The 20,670-nt window shown below is 32.6% G+C and overlaps 2 protein-coding genes across 4 annotated transcripts; both read left to right on the top strand.

Moving 5' to 3' along the window:
* The first annotated feature begins 2,527 nt into the window (after nt 1–2,527).
* On the top strand, nt 2,528–13,362 carry LOC133834274 (protein TOPLESS-RELATED PROTEIN 2-like). 3 transcript variants are annotated; one of them, XM_062263832.1, is made up of 26 exons: nt 2,528–3,075; nt 3,404–3,595; nt 3,903–4,082; nt 4,367–4,480; nt 4,567–4,725; nt 4,910–5,084; nt 5,171–5,297; nt 5,660–5,769; nt 6,230–6,365; nt 6,439–6,548; nt 6,768–6,837; nt 6,935–7,008; nt 7,082–7,177; nt 7,262–7,357; nt 7,522–7,649; nt 7,958–8,192; nt 8,273–8,440; nt 9,780–9,887; nt 9,967–10,113; nt 10,387–10,497; nt 10,591–10,773; nt 10,888–11,016; nt 11,348–11,443; nt 12,246–12,431; nt 12,538–12,710; nt 12,801–13,362. In XM_062263832.1, the coding sequence occupies exons 2-26, from the start codon at nt 3,516–3,518 to the stop codon at nt 13,015–13,017; spliced, it is 3,408 nt and encodes a 1,135-aa protein (XP_062119816.1). In that variant the 5' UTR covers nt 2,528–3,075; nt 3,404–3,515; the 3' UTR covers nt 13,018–13,362. The 3 variants fall into 3 exon arrangements, with proteins under 3 accessions (XP_062119816.1, XP_062119815.1, XP_062119817.1); XM_062263831.1 differs by having other exon boundaries at nt 2,528–3,595; XM_062263833.1 differs by lacking the exons at nt 2,528–3,075; nt 3,404–3,595 and having other exon boundaries at nt 4,007–4,082; nt 4,367–4,484; nt 4,571–4,725.
* Nucleotides 13,363–15,199: 1,837 nt separating this feature from the next.
* Nucleotides 15,200–18,931, top strand: LOC133834273 (uncharacterized). The gene is made up of 8 exons (XM_062263830.1): nt 15,200–15,308; nt 15,672–15,798; nt 16,113–16,196; nt 16,548–16,596; nt 16,911–17,007; nt 17,649–17,701; nt 17,870–17,932; nt 18,293–18,931. The coding sequence occupies exons 2-8, from the start codon at nt 15,698–15,700 to the stop codon at nt 18,569–18,571; spliced, it is 726 nt and encodes a 241-aa protein (XP_062119814.1). The 5' UTR covers nt 15,200–15,308; nt 15,672–15,697; the 3' UTR covers nt 18,572–18,931.
* Nucleotides 18,932–20,670: the final 1,739 nt, after the last annotated feature.

The raw sequence follows: 20,670 nt of genomic DNA, 5'->3' as shown, positions 1-20,670 counted from the left end.
TTTACTAAACTAACTCATTGTTTAACTATATTTAAAAAAACAACTATTTAAATCTTAACCAAAAAATAAAAAAAAACTAAAATATATTCTCGGTACAACATAATAATCTGATGACATTTATTAAACTAACTCACTTTAAAATTTATTTAAAAAAAACTCAATTTTTAAATCGTAAACAAAATAAAAAGAAACACACTTAAAAAAAAAAAGATATATAAATACAATATATTATCTACTACAAGATTATATAATTTGTTCAAATTTACCAAACTAACTTACTATTTAAATTTATTGAAAAAATCACTTTTTAAATCTTAACAAAAAAAATTCACTATTTTTTTTAAATAAAAAAGAAAAATATATTTTTTATATAAAAAAATTATTTATTACGATACCAAGTAAAATATATTCTAAAAAAAATTAACTTTTTAAATCTTAATTAAGATAAAAAGAAATACACATTTAAATTATATATATATTTATATATACACTACAAGACAAAATAACTTGATCACACTACAAAACAAAATAACTCAACCAAAAAAATTTAAATTCATTCTCTCTTTTATAATAGTTATAGATAATGAAAAAATGTGTGGTGTGTGCACATACATTACTACTTTTAATAATGCCATCACAACAATATGCAATGATATATAGAAAACCAATCTAATTTTTAATTTATGGTTATGAAAAATTAAATAAATAAATAATAATAAACACAAAATAAAAAAAAACTATTTTATAAGATATTATTTAAATTAGAAAACATGTGAAATTTAAAGTTCAGTTTATGTTATTTATGCAATAATATATCTTTTTTATATATTTGTTGTTTGTCTTTTAGTTAATTTAGTGCTTAATATTAATTTTAATACTATATAGGATAAATAAATGCAAAATTGTACCTTTATATTCTTTTGGTAAAATATTTATACAACAAAATAGTATTAATTAAATAATAATTTTTTTTGAATGATTCTACAATTATCAAAGTTTTCCAATTAAAAATTCAAGATGACTTTATTATACTACTAAGATATTGTGTTTTGTGAATTAAAAGTCCAATTTTAATATATTACTTCCAACTTATAAAAAAAGAAAAGAATATTTGCTCATATCAAATTATGGTAATTTTTGTGAATCATAGTAAGAGATTTTGAAGTTAAAAATCTAATATTTAGTTACTATCTCTCAAATATGTTATTATTAACTCAAAGATTGGCTTGCAATCTTAAAATGAAAAAAAAAAAGAGATAATAATTCAAATATATATATTTATATTTAATGTTTGAAAATACTCATTTCTATTCAATTTAGAAAATAAATATAAATGGAAGGAAAGGAATAGTGTAAGAGGGTAAAAAATATCCAATCAACAATGCACATTTAAATTCTATAATTACAAATTTTGTTAAAAAAAATATATACTATTACAAAAAAAAAATGAACATATGCACATTTAAATTCCATTATTACAAATTTTGTAAAAAAAAAAATATTTAAATAATAATTATAGGGTTTACTTTTTTTAATCTTATATTTTGTTTTATTACCTGTTTGAAGTATGTGTTTTGATAAATTATTTTTTGTAACTTATATTTTGCAAAATGATTTAAATAAAATCCTAAATCCGATTTCGTTAAAAGTTTTCTAAACTAAAAATAACAAATAATTCACCAAGCAAACAATTAAGAACAAAAACACACTCATTCAGTTTAACAACTGTGTTATTATATTTATTTATTTGTTCATCAAAATTGGATTCAGGGGTATATTTTAACCATTTTATTAGGAATGCATGTTTTCCCTATGGGGACAGGGCCCCGCAGGGACTCGCCCCTAATGAGGCGGGGAATCCTCGTTAAATGGGAAACGGGGCGGGAACGGAGATAACTTTTAATCCCCGAATGTTAAATGGGGTGGGGACGGGGATAGCACTCCCCGTTCCGATGGGGCCCCGTTTAATTTTTTATATATTTTGTAATATTTTATATGTATTTTATATATTTATTTATGTGTTTTTGTAGTATAGTAGTAAATTTTTTAATATTTTAAATAATAAATATTGTGCAATATTTTTATTTACATATAATTTACAATTTTTATTGTAAAATTTTAATTTAAAATTTATTTTTTAAATAAATGAAGAATAAGCGGTAATAAAACGGGAACGAGGATTAGAAATATAAATAGCAATAAAGACAGGACGGGGAGCACTCCCACCAATTTCCCACCAAATGTACATCACTACATTTTATAAAAGAATCTAAATTTGTCAAAACACATTATTGAGAAAAAATTAATGTTGTAAAAAGTATAAACCATAATTATATTAGGAGCCAATGGAAGAGCGAGCTCAGGGAACAGAGTAAGAGAGCGCCACAGGCGATCATAAGCACTCTCACTTCTCTAGGTAAGTCAAGTCTTCAACTCTCCTATCTCTCTTTCAGAAAAACCTATACATATAGAGAGAGAAAGTGTAGTTATATATATTTATATTGGAAAGGGTATTGTAGTTTCCAGAGACAGAAAGAGGAAAAGGAGAGTTCTTTAAAGTAGAAAGAAGAGAGAGAAAGAGAGGAGAGAGGAGAGAGAGTGTACTATTTTTAGGTATATATGCAATATATAAATATAGAGAGAGAAAGTGAGTGCCCTAACAAAAGCAGAGAAAGCAGAGCAGAACCTTTGTCCTTGTCATAGATAGATGGAGAGAGAGAGAGTATAAAAAGATACAGAGAGAGAAAGCAGAGGAGAAGGAGAGAGAGAGAAAGAGTTGAGGAGGAGGAGAGAGAAAGTGAGGGTTGGTGGTGCAGCAGACAGAGTTAGCTACGAAACACGGAGAGAGAGAGTGAGAGAGAGAAAAGGAATAAAGAGCGCTCAGAAACCCTAACCCTAGAAAAATGGTTGTTTCTCAGTGAGGAGAACGATATATATATTTATTTATTTATTAAAGTCTCTGTATCTTTCTATATATCTGTATATTTCTCTCTCTGTCTTCGTTTGTAGATGAGATGAGATGAGATTCAGGTTGCTGTGAAAGAGAAAGTGAAAGTACTCGAGCTCTGCGATTCGGTTTGTGTTTTGAGTTCTCTCTCTCTCTTTCTCTGTGTTAAGATCTTTGTTCTGCATCTTCAAATTTAGGGTTTCTTTACGTTTTGGGGAAGAAGAGGTGTTGCTTTGAAAAGACGCTTTTTGTGCTTGTTTATGTGCTTTTTCTGTTTCTATTTGGGGCTAAACTGAAAGACATTACTATCTTTTTTGGAGTGGAAGAGGTGTTAATTCGTGTTGTTCTTACTTGAAACGAGCTTTTGGTGACTTTGAAGTTGAAAATTTTTGGTACTGAAAGTTGATACAAAGAAGTGATCATTTCTGGGTACTGCATTTCGTTTGATTGTTACAGTTTTTCTGTTTCTGCTCTCTTTGGTGGAGTGTTTTTGGGTGAAGACCCACAAATATTTTTGGTGGTTTAAGCTTGGATCTTTGCACTGGAGCGCTTAGGATTACCGGGGACAATGTCTTCGTTAAGTAGGGAATTGGTGTTCTTAATTTTACAGTTTTTAGACGAAGAGAAGTTCAAGGAGACTGTTCACAAGTAAGTTTTCTTGAAAAAAAATTAATATCTTGTACTCATTCTGTTTGAAAGATTACATTTGTTACTTAGCTGGAATATGATGAGTTCACTGGAATTAGTCAGAATGTTGTACTAGCTTAAGCTTAACTCATATCCGGCTTTACTTCATGGATGATGGATCCCATGAAATTGAAATTTTCAATCAATTCCAGGAACTGGGTTTTAGTATTTTCTTAAAAAGTGATGAGAATTTTGCATTTTTCTTTATCATATAGTGTTGCGGTTCATGTGTTTATAATGCTGTGTGTGCTTAATTTTGGAATTTTAGATTAGAGCAAGAGTCTGGTTTCTTCTTCAATATGAAACATTTTGAGGATCAAGTCCAGGCTGGAGAGTGGGATGAAGTCGAGCGGTATTTGTGTGGATTTACTAAGGTTGAAGATAATCGGTATTCAATGAAGATTTTCTTCGAAATCAGGAAACAGAAGTATTTGGAAGCTCTTGATAGGTGAGGATTTAAATTATGTGTCTATGTGCTGGTTGTAGATTCTTATGCATTGGTTTGGCACTTTTCTTGTTCTCTGGTTTTAAAGATTGGTGAAGAAACTTCATAACTAAAAATGGTTACTTGAGGTTATTTGTTGAGTAAAAGACACAAGACAAACGTGTTTACACTGGATGTCATTGCTGAGGGAGCCAAGTGTTTATGCATTTATTATATGCTAATATTTGTTTTATCATTGTGCTAATTCCTCGTTCGCATGTTAATATAGTTCTCTATCTTGCTATCAGGCAGGACAGAGCCAAAGCTGTTGAGATTCTTGTAAAGGATCTTAAGGTTTTTGCATCTTTCAATGAAGAGCTTTTCAAGGAGATCACCCAACTGCTGACTCTCGACAATTTCAGGTAAGTCACATTTTTTCTGCTTTGTGAAATGCAATGATTGATTGTTTGGTTTTTATTTATTTTTGCTGTTTGTATCATATAAACAGGCAGAATGAGCAGCTTTCCAAGTATGGGGACACAAAATCAGCTCGAAACATCATGCTTATAGAACTTAAAAAGTTAATTGAAGCGAACCCTTTGTTTCGTGATAAACTTACATTCCCAGCCTTCAAAAGTTCGCGTCTAAGGACTTTAATAAATCAGAGGTGATTCTTGCATATACTGATTTATTTAATTTTTGTGTAACTATCAACTCTTTTAACACAGGTTTAAATGATTAAATTCCTCTGTATTCTTGTCCAAGTCAATGAAATCACTGTTCCTTTTTTCTAATGTTATATTCTGCATAAGCTTTGTTTACTTGAATCTCATTTAGTGAGAATTTTTCAGTCTAAACTGGCAGCATCAACTTTGCAAGAATCCTCGTCCAAACCCTGATATAAAAACACTTTTTACGGATCATTCTTGCAATCCAACTACTAATGGATCTCGTCCTCCTCCAACAAACAACCTTGTGGGGCCGATTCCCAAGGCTGGTGCATTTCCTCCTATTGGTGCCCATGGTGTAAGTGTATTCCCTCAATGTTTTTTTTTGCCGGAGTAATTTGCAACGATTTCCTAACACTTCAAGTTTCTTTTTATTCTGTGCAGCCATTTCAGCCGGTTGTGTCCCCATCTCCTAGTACTATTGCTGGTTGGATGTCAAATTCTAATTCATCTTTGTCTCATCCTGCTGTGGCAGCACCACCTCCTGGTTTAGTCCAGCAATCTAGTGCAGGTAAGAATGTCAACGGTATCTACTGAAAGAATCACCAAATCGAAATGGAGAACCATTGAATTTTTTTCTCCGACAATTTGTTTCAATGTTCGTCCACCCTATTCTAGAGAGAGTAATTTTGCTAGTTCTCAATTCTTGATTGTTCACTTTTTTGTTTATTGTTTGATTCTGTCAGACAATTGCTTTGTATAGATTCTTTTTTGTGCCAAATGGCTGTGTGTATGTTATGATGCCACCTAATTTTATCGTATGAATGAGAATCGCTACTTCATTCCCATAGTTATGTATTATCTAACTTGATTTCTGGATTGCTGACTTACTTTGAGATCTGATGGAACTTTCATCATTTTTTTCTCATGTAGCTGCATTTTTGAAACACCCAAGGACTCCTACTGGTGTTACGGGGATGGATTATCAATCAGCTGACTCTGAGCACTTGATTAAGCGTATTCGTACTGGACAGTCTGATGAGGTTAGGAAGAGGATATTATGTAATTTCTATGTTCAAGGTTCAATTATCAAATCTACTATATATATCTATATCTTATCAACAACTTTCATTGTAATTGAAGTGTTTTCTTTCTTTTCTTCTTATACTGCCACATTATTTAAAAAAAAAAACATAAACAATGATTTGGTTTAACTCTTCTTTTAATATGTTTATGCCATTCTTTTATATGTAATATTGTTTATTTATTCAAAATTTATATGACAATCATGAAAACTTGATAAAAATAATTAATAATTTTTTTAAATAAAACTTAGCAAACTTACATTGCATGTTGCTTGCATCTAGTATATATATGTGTAGAAATCTTTGTTATGTTGCTGTATGTGTTATCTTGTCTTCGCCCCCTTTCACAGCCATCGAAAGAGAGGGAAAGAGTGAGAAAAAAAATATCTCATAGTATTCTCATACGTGCTTTTTACAGGTATCATTCTCTGGTGTAATGCATTCTGGGGCCTATTCACAAGATGACATTCCCAAAAATCTTGTCCGGACCCTTAGTCAAGGATCTAATGTTATGAGCATGGATTTTCATCCTCAGCAACAAACCATACTGCTAGGTTTGTGACTAAATGTCTTGCTGAAGAAAACAATTTTGCAAATTTTTTTATTGTACTTTTCATTACATTGTAGTTGGGACAAATGTTGGTGACATTAGCCTTTGGGAAGTTGGGTCGCGGGAGAGGATGGTACATAAACCATTTAAGGTTTGGGATATACAATCCGCTTCGATGCCGTTGCAGGTACCTTATTTGCTCATTATTTTAGAATTTCTGATTAAAATAAATATATATTTCTTTTTAAGCAGTCAAATAGCTATTTTATTTGCTTGCGCCTTTCACTTTTCTATTACCACATCCTAATAGCTATGCATTCGATTGTGGTAACTTTTCCAAAGGAAAAAGAATTAGCTGGTGATTCTTTAAACTGATTTTCCTTTCAACTTTCTTTCTCTGCCTCAGTCAGCTTTGTTAAGTGATGCTGGAATATCAGTGAATCGTTGTGTTTGGGGGTCAGATGGGCTCATGCTTGGTATGTGTAACCTTTCTATTCAGGGCCAGCATGTTATTTTGTTTGTATTCTTGTTGGAGAATACTGATAGTTCCTTACTGTATTTAACACTGTATAGGTGTTGCATTTTCAAAGCACATTGTCCAGATATATACTTACAATCCAACTGGGGAACTCCGTCAACATTTGGAGGTAAATCTTATTCCTTTCCCTGTTATCTCTTTCTTCATTGGCAATGGTAGGATATTGATTGTCTCATTTTCAGATTGATGCTCATGTGGGTGGAGTTAATGACATTGCCTTTGCCCATCCCAACAAGCAACATTGCATTGTTACGTGTGGAGATGATAAGATGATCAAGGTATTGGTTGTCACACGCTTGACTAGTCTTATATTTAGAGAATCTTTAGGCATCTTAGTCGAACATGTATATGTTGCTGTACAGGTATGGGATGCTGTATCTGGACGTAGACTCTATATATTTGAAGGTCATGAAGCTCCAGTATATTCTGTTTGTCCTCATTACAAAGAAAATATTCAGGTATATCTCCTGTAGATCCTCATTATGAGCTATTTAGCTTGTCAAACAAATTAGGAGCTATTTATTACTTCTAATACGTAGCTTTTCATAGTAGTACATCCAATTTTTCATTTTACTACAAAAGCTAAATTCTTCCTGTAAAAATTAACACACTACTCGTGCAGTTCATATTTTCAACTGCTATTGATGGGAAAATTAAAGCTTGGCTTTATGATTGCTTGGGATCAAGAGTGGATTATGATGCTCCTGGACTATGGTGCACTATGATGGCATATAGTGCAGATGGAACTAGGTAAAGCTTACGAGAGTCGATAGATGAGCACATATGCTTTGTTGGAAAGAGCATTGTAATTTGCTTTATCCAATTTTTCTATTTGTGGGGTTTTCATATAACTGTTCAACTATTGATTTCAAAGTCGTTATGCTTATTTTTTCTCATGATGTAGATGTACAAGGAATATGCAGAGATTGTTATTTTTAATTTCCAAGGATTTATTTGATCCAAATCCTTAAAAAACATATTCTGTGTTTATTTTATATATATATATATATATTTTAATTCGAGTTTTTACAATAGCATGTAAATTCTTCTTGTGGCAGGCTCTTCTCATGCGGAACAAGTAAGGAGGGTGAATCTCATCTTGTCGAGTGGAATGAGAGTGAAGGAGCTATCAAACGTACATATTCTGGTTTCAGGAAGAGATCTTTAGGTGTTGTTCAGTTTGACACAACAAGAAACCGGTTTTTAGCTGCTGGTGACGAATTTCAAATTAAGTTCTGGGATATGGACAGTACCAACATGTTGACAGCTATCGATGCCGATGGGGGTTTACCTGTTAGTATTGCTGTTCGTCATTTTTTTTATAGCACTTTAGAAGAGTTGATCTGTAACAGTTAGTCTATTTTTATTTGCAGGCTAGTCCTAGATTGAGATTTAACAAAGAAGGGTCATTGTTGGCAGTCACAACAAATGACAATGGTATTAAGATTTTAGCCAACAATGATGGGTTGCGCTTGATAAGGATGCTGGAGAGCAGGGCTATGGATAAGAATCGAGGCCCTTCTGAGCCTATCAATTCTAAGGTAGTGGTACTGTTCTTACCTTGGTTTAAAAAGACTTTTGAAATCTATGCCTCGAAACTCATTTCGAACTGAGGTGCCAGAAAAAACATACTGAGGCGGCTTACATTTCTCTGATTTTCTTCAAAACCTATGTCTCAGTGCTTTTGAGGCGTACACTTCAGTGCCTTTACGAACCAAAACTCACGAGGCTTACGCCTCAGTTATTTATACATTTTTAAGTACAAATTGGGCTTATGTGTTATTGGGTCTTTCAAATTTCTGGCCTACAACCTAAATGAGATAAAGTTAAAACTGAAACTTCAAAATTATAACCCTAAACTCATCCTCTCCATTCTCTCTCGAGTCCCCACACTATTAAATTAAAAGACTAGATGCAGGACTAAAGGACTAGGCCAGGTTACTAAATTTTATGTTTGTCTAATTTAGAACTTCTATTTGTCTTGAAACTTTAGTGTTCTTTTGTTATGTATGAATTTGGTGTAATATATTTTTATGTTCTATTTTGAAACTTGCGCCTTGATCTAATTTGAATCCTATGCCTTGATCCAATTCGAAACCTACTTTTTCGTTTTGGTACGTTTTTTTAAACCTTCTTACTTCTATCCATACAGATATTACAGTTTTCAGCTAAACCTACAAATATGAAATTCATAAAGATAAAATATCTGGATTGTTCAGTTACAGGTCTAAAAAGAGTTGGTAAAAGCACTTAATTCAGGAAGAAAATAATACACTGCTGAATGTTTGTTTTATTTTTATTAATCATAATCTTAAAGTATACATTCTATAAGTATATATAGATATTTAAAATACATCAAGAGAGAAAGCAGCTAACTCCTGTTTTCTAGGAACAAAACTCTAACGTAAAAGCTGACTGATTTTTGCATTTGAATAATTCAACAGTTGGCGTTAAGCCTTTTTATGTTCTCAAACAACCATTTTCCTCAATTAGTTTTGTTAATAATGAAATGGTCTCGTACATTAGTCATAGCATCCTTGTTAGATCTATGAGGTTTAAACTTTTAGTTTTGCAAGGGGAAATGTAATTGCTGTAGCTCTAACATCAAGAGTTTTGAAAGAAGGTGACTTTGAAAATAAGAGTGGAAGATCGTGCTTATGAATAATCTTATTATGTGTGTTTGCATAGTGAACAATGGTATCCTGTTGGCAGCTGTTGATATTTCTTTGAACTGTGTTTGGATATTGTGCGCTATGTCAAATACTCTTGACAGCTTGTAGAAAATGAAGAACTATCTTTGGCCAATGCTGTCCAAACAGAAAAATGTTATTTGCTATTAGTTTTGGGATGTTACTGATATTTTTTACGTTTTGGATGCAGCCACTGATTGTTAATGCTCTAGGCCCAGTGTCTAATGTTTCTCCTTCTGTTCCTCAAACAATGGAACGTCCTAATATAATGCCTCCTGCCGTGTCTATCAGTAGTCTTGTAAGTTCAGCTTTTTAAAGATGCATAACGCTTATTGATGCACTTTCCTCACAAGTTTATAACGGTTTTGTAATTGCAGAGTCCCGCGGAAAATAGCAGGCTTGTCGATGTTAAACCACGCATTTCTGATGATGCAGACAAAATTAAGAGCTGGAAGATTCCAGATATTGCAGATCCTTCTCTCATTAAACCTTTGCGATTACCTGATTCCGGAAATGCTGCAAAGGTAAGTTTTATTTGTGGTATTTGCTAATGTACGAACAAATGATATGGTTTTTTCGGTTGCAGCTTTTGTAATTAGAAGAGCATTATGTCTATGCCTTTGCTTTTCATTCCTCTTCCTTCCTCTTATGTCTGTATAAGTTTTCCCTGAATGAAGCCTTCAAAGTACCACATATTGTTGGGTTGGGTGGGGAGCCTAGTTTTTTTTTTTTTTTTTCCAAATAAATGTAGTCTTTACAGTACCAGAACTGAGAAAAAACTTATTTTCAAATTGTAGGTTGTGAAACTAATGTACACAAATAATGGCCTAACTTTGCTGGCCCTCACCTCCAATGCTGTTCACAAGCTCTGGAAATGGCAGCGTAGCGAAAGGAATCCATCAGGGAAGGTATGGTTTCGGTTTCTCATTACTTAAGTTTGTAACTCAGTAACTTTGATGTTTCTAATAGGCTCTACACCTCGTGTGTGTGGTTTTTTTTAGGCTACTGCTTGTATCATGCCACAGTTATGGCAACCTCCTAGTGGAACCCATATGACTAATGACATAAATGAAAATAAACCACCTGAGGAGTCTGGCGCATGCATTGCTTTATCTAAAAACGATTCTTATGTTATGTCAGCATCTGGTGGAAAGGTTTCGTTGTTCAACATGATGACTTTCAAGGTAACATTTTTGTTATTGCCTAGGGTGTCCCTGTTTTATTCAAATCAAACTAACAATCACCCCGTGAAAATTTCCAACAAGGATTTGTATGACTCAAACTGGTTACCTTCTCAGGTGATGACAACTTTTATGCCCCCTCCTCCTGCGGCTACATTTTTGGCATTCCATCCTCAAGACAATAATATTGTTGCCATTGGAATGGAGGATTCTACAATTCAAATTTATAATGTTAGGGTTGATGAGGTAAAAAACATCTCTATTACTGTATTTTTCAAAATGTCTGATTTTTGAATAGGATGCAATCTTGGTCATTCAGATTCGCTTCTTAGTATTCTTTACTAGTTTATATGCTTCTGCGCTCTTAAAAATTATTATGTTTCTTGCTGCATTCATTTTGTGAGTAAATGGGGTCAACTTTAGAGGAAAAGGTCGTATACTTGTGGATTATTACTCTTCTGAATTGAAGTTCTAGGTTATTCTGTCGGAATCCTTATCATTATGTTTAGTATCAAAAGCTTGATATAATGATCTTCCAAAAGAAAAAGAAAAACTAATCTCTTTGGATATTTGACAGGTTAAAACTAAACTCAAAGGTCATCAGACACGGATTACAGGGCTTGCATTTTCTCAAACCCTTAATGTGTTGGTTTCTTCAGGAGCTGATGCTCAGGTTAGTGACTCATTGAATATATAATTGTCTATGATATTTATCAGTGAAGGAGCCCTTGGTTCTTCCACAGAGAAATGCAATTGTGTACTGTCTATTGGCTTGATTAATGCAATTATTGTTCTGTCATCAAGTGAGATAAGAAGAATAGAGTAAAACAGACTTGTAGGATTTTAGAGAGATTGAAGAGAATCAATAGAGGGATAGAGTAATAGAAATAATCCAACAAATCATTTATAGATAAACATAGCTATGTCATTGTTAGGCAATTGAGCACAAATAGGAAACTAAATACGATTGGAAAAACAAATTCTAATAATTTCAAACTAGAAAAATTTGTTCGCAAAATTGATTTAATCCTAATTATAATTTCATATTATACTCGTTAATTATAATAAAATAGTTCTTTCTTCGATACCTACATATAGCTTCTGCTCTCTGAATATTCTACTGTTAGTGGGGAGCTTCAGTTTCAAACTTGGGCATGCTAAGCGAGTTTGGGGAATTTCTGGGAATCAAAATAATACAATAAAATAGTAACAAGTCGTAAATTATTGCATTCTTCTGTGTTCCGCATTTCCTTGATAAAATGAATTTGAATTGTTATGATTTTCTCAATGCAAATGAGTTTCATGGCCTGTTGGAAATTCTACCATAGTGCTCAGTGCCTTTGAGACGAGATTTGCAGCGAAATGTTGTTCTCTGTGGAAGAGTTGTTGTCACCTAAAATATAATGAGGAATTACTTGCCTTTATTGGTTACAAGGTTGTAAACTGGTGATTTTATTTGAATTTGGATGACTTAGTTATGTATGTGGAGCATTGATGGATGGGAAAAGAAGAAAACAAGATCCATACAAGCTCAAGTTGGTCGTCAGCCCCCATCATCTGGAGAAACTAAAGTTCAGTTTCATAATGATCAAACGCATGTGTTGGTTACTCATGAAAGTCAGATTGGCGTATATGATAGCAAGCTCGAATGTTTACGTTCAGTAAGTTTTGTACTCTTGATCCCTTTTTTTCTACATTATAGCAACACACAATATTCTAGGTTCAAAATTGAAAGTTACCGACACTAAATTGATATTCTTTTGGTAGTGGTATCCAAAAGAAGCACTTGCGGCTCCCATCTCAAGTGCAATATACTCCTGTGACGGATTGCTGGTTTATGTTTCCTTCTGTGATGGTGCGGTTGGCGTTTTTGATGCGGATAGCTTAAGACTCAGGTGTCGAATAGCGCCTTCTTCCTACTTACAATCGTCTGTACTCAAGTAAGTATGAGAATATGTTTGTTAAGGGGGGAGATCCATCCTTTTTGTTTGACATACATTGATGAGACACTCTTCTTTCTACTTCTGCAGCAGCAACAGCTCGGTCTATCCTGTAGTCATAGCAGCTCACCCGTCCGAGCCTAACCAAGTTGCACTGGGCATGACAGACGGCTCGGTACATGTGGTGGAGCCATCGGATGTGGAGATGAAGTGGGGCGGAACCCCTTCTCAAGATAACGGGCCACTCCCTTCGAATTCATCGAACCCCTCACTGAGCGGCCAAGCCTCAGAACACCCTTCTAGGTGATGAGGAAAGAAGAAGATGATGATGATGATGATGATGATACGAGTACAGACAGAGGCAGCCATGGTTTTATGAATCTTTTAGATATTACTATTTTCTTCTTTTCTTTTTGGTGATTTTTATTTATTTATTTTTAAAAATCTTTATATTCGTTGTAAATCTTTTCAGTCTTTTGGGAAATGAAGAAGTAGGGAGTTGAGTTGGGTTTGGGTTGTAAATGGCTGTGGTTGGAATACATCGGAAGATGGTGATAACCCTTGAGAAGAGGCCAATTTGCCTTCCAACAGTGTTTTTAGGTGGTTTTCTTTATACATATTTTTACATATATATGTTCTCTTTTATTTTTTATTATTCATTTTTTTTTATTTTATGGAATCAATACTTCTTTCTTTTCCAAAGTTTCTTCAACATCATCTATTTTGTAAACAAAATCTAAAATTTGAATCCCAACAAACAAGTCCAATTTGATTATTCTATGCTAATATACAAAAATGAATTAATCTTGAAATTGATGATTCAGAGTTCATATTTCTAATAATCATTTTTGCAATGTTTGAACTCAATTAATGGATGAGTTTTAATCTTTTTCACATGATGAACTTACTTGTGTGTTTGATTTTACTAGACAGAAAGAGATAGAGAAAGGTTTCTTATTGCTTGTGATGATGAGAGGATCTCAATGGCATACCAAATACTGGACAATTCTCATGGTGTGGTGTGTGTGGGTGGCCAAATAAAGAAGGCATCTATCTTTTATGGTTTTCCTGTGATTGCATTTTGTCATTAGTTTGATGGGTTTATATTTGTTTGGATTCTGTACTTTTTCTCATTACCTGTTTGATCTTGTGTTTTAACAAAGTACTTTTTGGACCCTATATTTTGTAAAATAGTTAAAATAGAACCCTAAAACCGATTTTGGTCAATGTTTTTTCAACTAAAATCACAAATAATTTACCAAACTAACAATTTAGAAAAAAAATAAAATCATTCTGCTTAAAAACTGTGTTGTTATATTCAATTTTTTCTTCATCAAAATTGAGTTTAGGGTTCTATTTTAACTATTTTACAAAATATAAGGTCTAAAAAATAATTTGTCAAAACACAGAGTCCAAATAAATAATGAGAAAAAATATAGGGTCTAAAAAAATATAAACCCTAGTTTTATTTAATATTTTTTTTGTTTAGTGAATAGTGTAATTTTCTCCACTATATAAGTGATTTATTTATTTAGCAAATTAAAATAATTTGGGTGATTATCCTTTATTTTACCAAAATATAGCTTTAGTATGTCAAATTTATATAATCGGAATAAAATTGTGTCTTAAGCTAAGATACATAAAGTATCATAATTATATTTTGTTAAAACACAATGGATGAATGGGTACCTAATACCTATCCATATAAATATTCATATCAGAAAATTATTAAAAGAATTTTGTAAAATAATAAATACTAAGAATTCAATTACAAATATTTTGGATTTGTAAATTTGATTGTTAAATCTTATTTCTTAGAGGTCTTTTTTTTATTAATTTTTCTTATTTAAATTTTTTAATTTGATTTCAATCAATGTTAGGAAATATACATTTTAGTGTGTATTTTTTTTTACAAGTCATGAATTTTAGTACTAACTAAAATGTATATAATTTACTAAAATAATAATATTTGCACTCTACAAATAAATATAGGGCTAATATTTTTTTAGACCATGAGTTTTGTCTCAGACCCTGTTTATATTTTGTATTAGACCCTGTGTTTTCTAAAATAGTTTAAATAGACCCCTAAATCCGATTTTGATTAAATTTTTTTGAACTAAAATCACAAATAATTCATCAAACTAACAACTCAGAACAAAAATAAAGTCATTCTGCCTAAGAACTGTGTTATTATACTCAATTTTTTGTTTATCAAAATCAAGTTTAGGAGCCTATTTAAACTATTTTACAAAATACATAGTTCAAAAAATAATTTATCGAAATACATGTTCTAGACATGTATTGAGTCAAAACACAAGGTTTAAAGCTATAAACCCATAAATACATGTATGAAATATAGTTATATATAGAAAATAATTATTTTGTAAATTTTTTTGTCACATTTTTTATTATTTTTGTATATTCTTCTTCAAGATAATATATAATTTTTTTTAATAATAAGTACAGTTTTATTAAAAATTTAAATTTGCAATATAATGCCCCAATTTAATTTGACTTGTCTCTCAGTAGCCTCATCCCTGGAACGAACAGTGTAATCTCACTCTGCTTCTTCAGCTCTTCCACTCCGCTCCACTCCAGGTATCTCTCTCTTCTTTTCAATCTGCATATGTATATGTATGTATGTATTAAAAACATTTCTGAAATTTTCAGAAAGTTTTGATCTTTCTATTTTCCTTAGGGTTTTTTTTTTTTTAATGTATGATTTCTCCTTAATCTGGGCTCCTTCGGCCTTGGTTTTCATGAGCAATTCGACCTTCTTAGGGTGAGATTAGTACAACGAAGCTACTGGGTCAAATTTCAAATTTTTTTTATTTTAAGTCTTTTTTCATTAACGGGATAACAAAACTCCACTCAGAAGATTTTCTCAAATTTCAATCTTTGAGGCTCGTTTGTTCAGTCCATTTTTTATGCTCACTGTTTCTTGTTTCTTATCTTAATTAGGGTTATCATTATCATTATCATTATCAATGGAGATGCCATCGAATGATGATCTGCAAAAGCCATCAAGTCCCCCCATTGACACCCTTCAACATCAGGATACTGTGGTTCCTGATGTACTGAATCATATGTACGTACATGCTTCTTTTTCTTTTCTAATCCTTAACTCGATACAACACTCACAATGCTGCTATACTGGTAGCTCTTTAGTTTAAGTTGCTATTGTTTATATTTTTAATTTTTTCTCTCTAATGGCTGGAAGTGTTATTTCATTGATTTCGAAAATGGCAGTGAAAGTTTTGCATTTGTAATTGAAACATCAGAGTGCCATTCATAACCCTTTTATTTCTTTTGTTGTAAGTTATTGTTAAACATGTTTTTTCTTATTCGAACATATTTTCGAACTTTCATATTAATGAAGTTGTGTTTTCCTTGATATTTCAGTGATGAAGAGCCGCCGAAGGTTGAGATTACCGAGAATGAAGCTAGAGGCATACTTGAAATTATTGCATCCACTGGGAAGTTCTGGTATGTTTATATATAGACGTGGGAACTGGTGAAGTACTCATTTGTGTTTAGTGTACTGATTTTGTTGTGCATAGACTATGTTTAGTACTTTATTTTTGTTGGAAATTAAGAGTCAAAATGCCATCTTTTCCTTCTGGAGAAGTATAGATTGCTATGTTAGACTATACTCCCAGTAAAGCTAAACTCCTTTAAATACTGTTTTAAGCACGGTGGTAACTGTTGAAAGAACCAAGATCAATTTGTAGAATTTGTTTAATATTTGGGAAGTCATTGCTAATTATATTGTTTTGCATGGAAGCCATATAATATATTACTGTTATAACCTAGTCTTGCTTTGTATTTGTTCTTTAGGCATGAGTGGGACAAGTTAAAGGCGACCTTATCCTTTCAGCTGAAGCAGGTATGGGGAGGTATGCCAGCAACTGGGTCTTTTGTAACATTTAATTTTGTTAAACTCATAGATGTTTTTAGTTTATCTGTAATAAATGTAGAGCTTTGTATAATGTCATCTGCTTTTTGCATATCTAACCATCCAAGTAGTTTTTTCTTTCTTTTAGCCACTTGAGGCTAGCTCAAGTGGTGAAGTTGGGTGTTAGGGAAAGGGGTTCAATCCACACTTGTAGCAAAAAAAAGAGTAGTAGTACAACTCTTTTAATAAAATAAAAAAGTTATTTTTTAATGTTTAATTTTCCCACTTTTCTATAATTTATGAAGGTTTTGTCGGAGTATCCCGAGGCAAAAATGATGGATGAACAGCAAAGTGCTTCTCTAGGAGAAACATTTATTGAGTTGGTCAAAAGGTTGGATGAAGGTATTTTTCATTTGCTTAATCTCTATTTTCCTTCATTTGGATGTTGTTTAAAGAGAGTAATATAGTTTTAGTCGTCAGCTGGAATATATGAGCTGATATCACAAAATGAAGAGTGATTTTGGCCACTTGACCCCATTTGTCATCCTTTGAAATCTTCCTAGCTATATGTTTTCTTTTATCAATATTATTAATAGAATTATATGGATCATACCCGAGAGGGATTAGCTCAAATGGTTTGACACATGTGGATTGCTTCCACAAGGTCTGAGGTTTGAGTTCCTCCTGGATACCTACATAACACTGGCTATTGCTATAGTTTCCTGGTCTCCAAATATTGTGGGGCGAGGCATGAAGTTAAGCTTTTTATTTTTTTTTTAAAATAAAAAAGAGAATAGGATAGATCATATGTTGTGAATACCCCACAAATGAGCTGTTTAAACTGTTTTCAGGGATTTTATGATCCAGGTGTCTTATTGACCAATACATTTAACAACAAAGAAAAAGAGAGATGTTGAATATCATTCTTGCAATGTGAAAATGGAAATGATTCTTTTGTCTTTTTTTCTTTCTTTCGAAACTATTATTTTCCAAGCGTTCTCCTTGTGTGTGAATAACTAATCGAATGTTTTCTACGTTTTCAGTTCTCCATAGCTTCGATCGAGGTCCTCCATTTACCCTTCAGAGGCTGTGCGAGGTACTTGCCTTGTTTTATGTGTTGCATTCACAACCTGCATGGTGATATTATATATTTATTTACTTTTAATGCCTTTTCAAGTATTAATTTGACAAAAAACTATCTTTTAATTAACTTTGGCCAAGCAAGTATGATTTTTACTTTTATTTTTCTATCTAAGCTGATCAGATCCTCTTGAATGGCCGGGGCATTTATCCAAATCTCTCCAAGCTTGCACTAGCACTTGAAAAGGTACTTTAGTTTAGCATGTGGCGATTATTCTCTTTTATAACAGAAAACCTCCATAAATTTTTAACCTTAGTTAAATAATATATTTTGCCTGTCCAATCTAATGTGCTAATTAGTTTGTTTGGTCTAATGTTTATAAAACCGAATAATGTAATTGATATAACAAAGTATGATTGTATTTTTTTATAAAGAATAATCACTTCTAGTTTCATTAACTTTTCTTGTTAAAATACATCAAATATAATTAGATTCACTTAATAGGTTGTTATCTTATTGTGTTAGATATAATGTTTTGGAAAAATAAGCCTTTCCCAGAAGTTGAATAATTATCTTTAGCTGTACTTGCCATTTTCGCTTGTGTAGAATCTCCTAGTGACATCCATGCTTACCATCTCCACCGATCCATATCCACAACCAGCAGCGATAGAGCCAAACGAACCAGAAAAGGCTAATGAGGAACCGAAAATGGAATCTATTTCTGCGCAAAATGGGGTAGAAGATGGGACTGGTGATAAAGATGAAGTAATGACAGAGGTAGAAGAAGCCGATACAGTTGACAACATGACCATCGACATGGAAGCCTTGGAGAATTTTGTTGAATCTACCAAAACAAACACCGTCTCTCCAACCCATAATTCTTAGCTTCTAGTACTTTGGCTCGCATATTAATTTTTAGACGCCTAGCGGTTGGTATAGCAATGCCGTTGGATTTTGATGAAGATAAAAATATAAGGTATCATATATGAAGGCAAATTTTTTACGGAAATTTCATCTACTTGTACAATTCGGTTCATTGACATGAGGAGGACCCATTTGGCTTCTTCAGCATTTTATTTTATGTTAATTTCACAATTAGATTGAGTTGTGTACCTATCTATACATATCTATATTTAGAGTTTTGTCTGTCTGTGATGTCTACTATGGTAGCTAGAAAATTCAACTGTTCATTGTTTTTTGCAAGGAAACCCATCTTCATTCATTATCATGGTATTTTTGTCTTTAGGAGACCGATGATGATTTTAGTTTCAAAACTTATCGCACTATTTTTATAAATGTGTTAAGAGAAGAAAGTAAATTTGCAATCTTCCTTTGATGTTTCATTTTTTTTATTACTTTGGCAGTTTCCATGCGAGCAATATGTAAATTTGTACATACTTTTTATAAAATATGATGTGTAATTAATCTTAGTCGCATAATTAAAAGTGATATATTTCCACTTACAGTGTATAAAAGGTGTGCAATTTAAGTGATAAATCAAAATTCATCAGTATGGATCAAAAGAAAAGCATCCAATAAACATAAAAATACACTGTTGCTAGCAATCAAATGTGGATGCTGGAACTGACAAACTCTATTGACTCCAAACATGAATTACTTCATTAGTTTAATTCATGTTTAGAGTTGTAAATGTAGGCCGGTCCACATTTTTGTGCCTCCGATAAATTTGGGTCGGGTCGGGCGTGCTTGTGCCTTGTCGGGCCCAAATCGGGCCGGCTCACTTTATTATTGCCAAAAAATGTGTTTAATTCATGTTTAGAGCTGTAAATGTAGGCCGGCCCACATTTTCGTGCCTCCGATAAATTTGGGCCGGGTCGGGCGTATTTGTACCGTGTCGGGCCCAAATCGGGCCGGCTCACTTTATTATTGTAAAAAAATGTGAGGATGGAAAATTGAACCCTCCAACTCTTCTTTAACCATCAATGGACTTACTACCAAACCAAATACATTTCTTTGTTTAAATTATAATTTTAGATATATTTATATACTTTTTAACAATATTTTACACAAAATTATATCAAAAATAATTATTAAAATTTTAATACTTACTAATAAATACTAAAAAATTTAACTCACAAATCTTAAAATAAATTAGTATAATTATAAAAATATAAATATTGATAAAAATAAGACTTCTATTATCATTTTAATTTATTAATAATTGACAAATAAAAATTTATTATGATTATTAATGTCAAAATATCGTGCTTTTTATCGTGTCAAAAGTATATAAACTTTAATGGCTAGTATTAAACAACTTTTGATGGCTAGTATTAAACAAAAATAAATGTTAACACATTAAGCAACATTTAAAGGGAAATTTCACTTTTTATGTCTAATAATACCTAATATTACCAAAAAATCCCAACACTAATAATATTTTCAAATTAATGCTAAACTTTTGCCTCATACCCAAAATACCCTTCCCATTCAACCTCAGCCTTCTCTCTCTCAGCCTCGGTTTCTCTCTCTCTCAGTCTCACAAAAATCCCCCAAAAACCATCGAACCCCCACCTCCGTCGAGCCCCATCTCCGTCGAGCCCCCACCTTCTCCGTCGAACCCCCACCTTCTCCCATTTCTCCGTCGATCTCGAGACCCATTGCAAGATCAAACCCGAGACCCACGGAGCATATTTCCTTCAAAGTTTAAAAAACAAAGGTAAAATCTTGAACCCAAGTCCATATTTGCTTTATATTGTTGTTGAATCTGTGATTTGTGGAATGGGTTGTCCGATTTTGTGGGAAATTTTTTCTGGGTTTGAACCAGTGGCTCGATAGGTTCGATTATGGTTCGATAGTAGGCTCGATAGGGTAGTTGAACAGTTCGATGGTGGATCGATAGGAGCTCGATAGATCTATGGCAATATATGAAACTAACTCGATAGGATCGATTATGGTTCGATAGTAGGCTCGATATGAGCTCGATAGAAGCTCGATGGATATGTGGTATTATATTACAAGGG

The sequence above is a fragment of the Humulus lupulus genome, chromosome 5 (genome assembly GCF_963169125.1).
Source record: "Humulus lupulus chromosome 5, drHumLupu1.1, whole genome shotgun sequence".
Taxonomy (NCBI): domain Eukaryota; kingdom Viridiplantae; phylum Streptophyta; class Magnoliopsida; order Rosales; family Cannabaceae; genus Humulus; species Humulus lupulus.
The sequence above is the reverse complement of the archived record's forward strand: the minus strand, read 5'-3'. Positions and strand labels throughout refer to the sequence as shown.

Coding starts and splice junctions, on each gene's coding strand:
- LOC133834273 (XM_062263830.1), top strand. CDS start 15,698: ATGGAGATGCCATCGAATGATGATCTGCAAAAGCCATCAAGTCCCCCC. Junction 15,799..16,112: donor CCTGATGTACTGAATCATAT/GTACGTACATGC, acceptor TTGATATTTCAG/TGATGAAGAGCCGCCGAAGG. Junction 16,597..16,910: donor TATCCTTTCAGCTGAAGCAG/GTATGGGGAGGT, acceptor TAATTTATGAAG/GTTTTGTCGGAGTATCCCGA.
- LOC133834274 (XM_062263832.1), top strand. CDS start 3,516: ATGTCTTCGTTAAGTAGGGAATTGGTGTTCTTAATTTTACAGTTTTTA. Junction 7,358..7,521: donor ATTACAAAGAAAATATTCAG/GTATATCTCCTG, acceptor CTACTCGTGCAG/TTCATATTTTCAACTGCTAT. Junction 11,444..12,245: donor CTTCAGGAGCTGATGCTCAG/GTTAGTGACTCA, acceptor TGGATGACTTAG/TTATGTATGTGGAGCATTGA.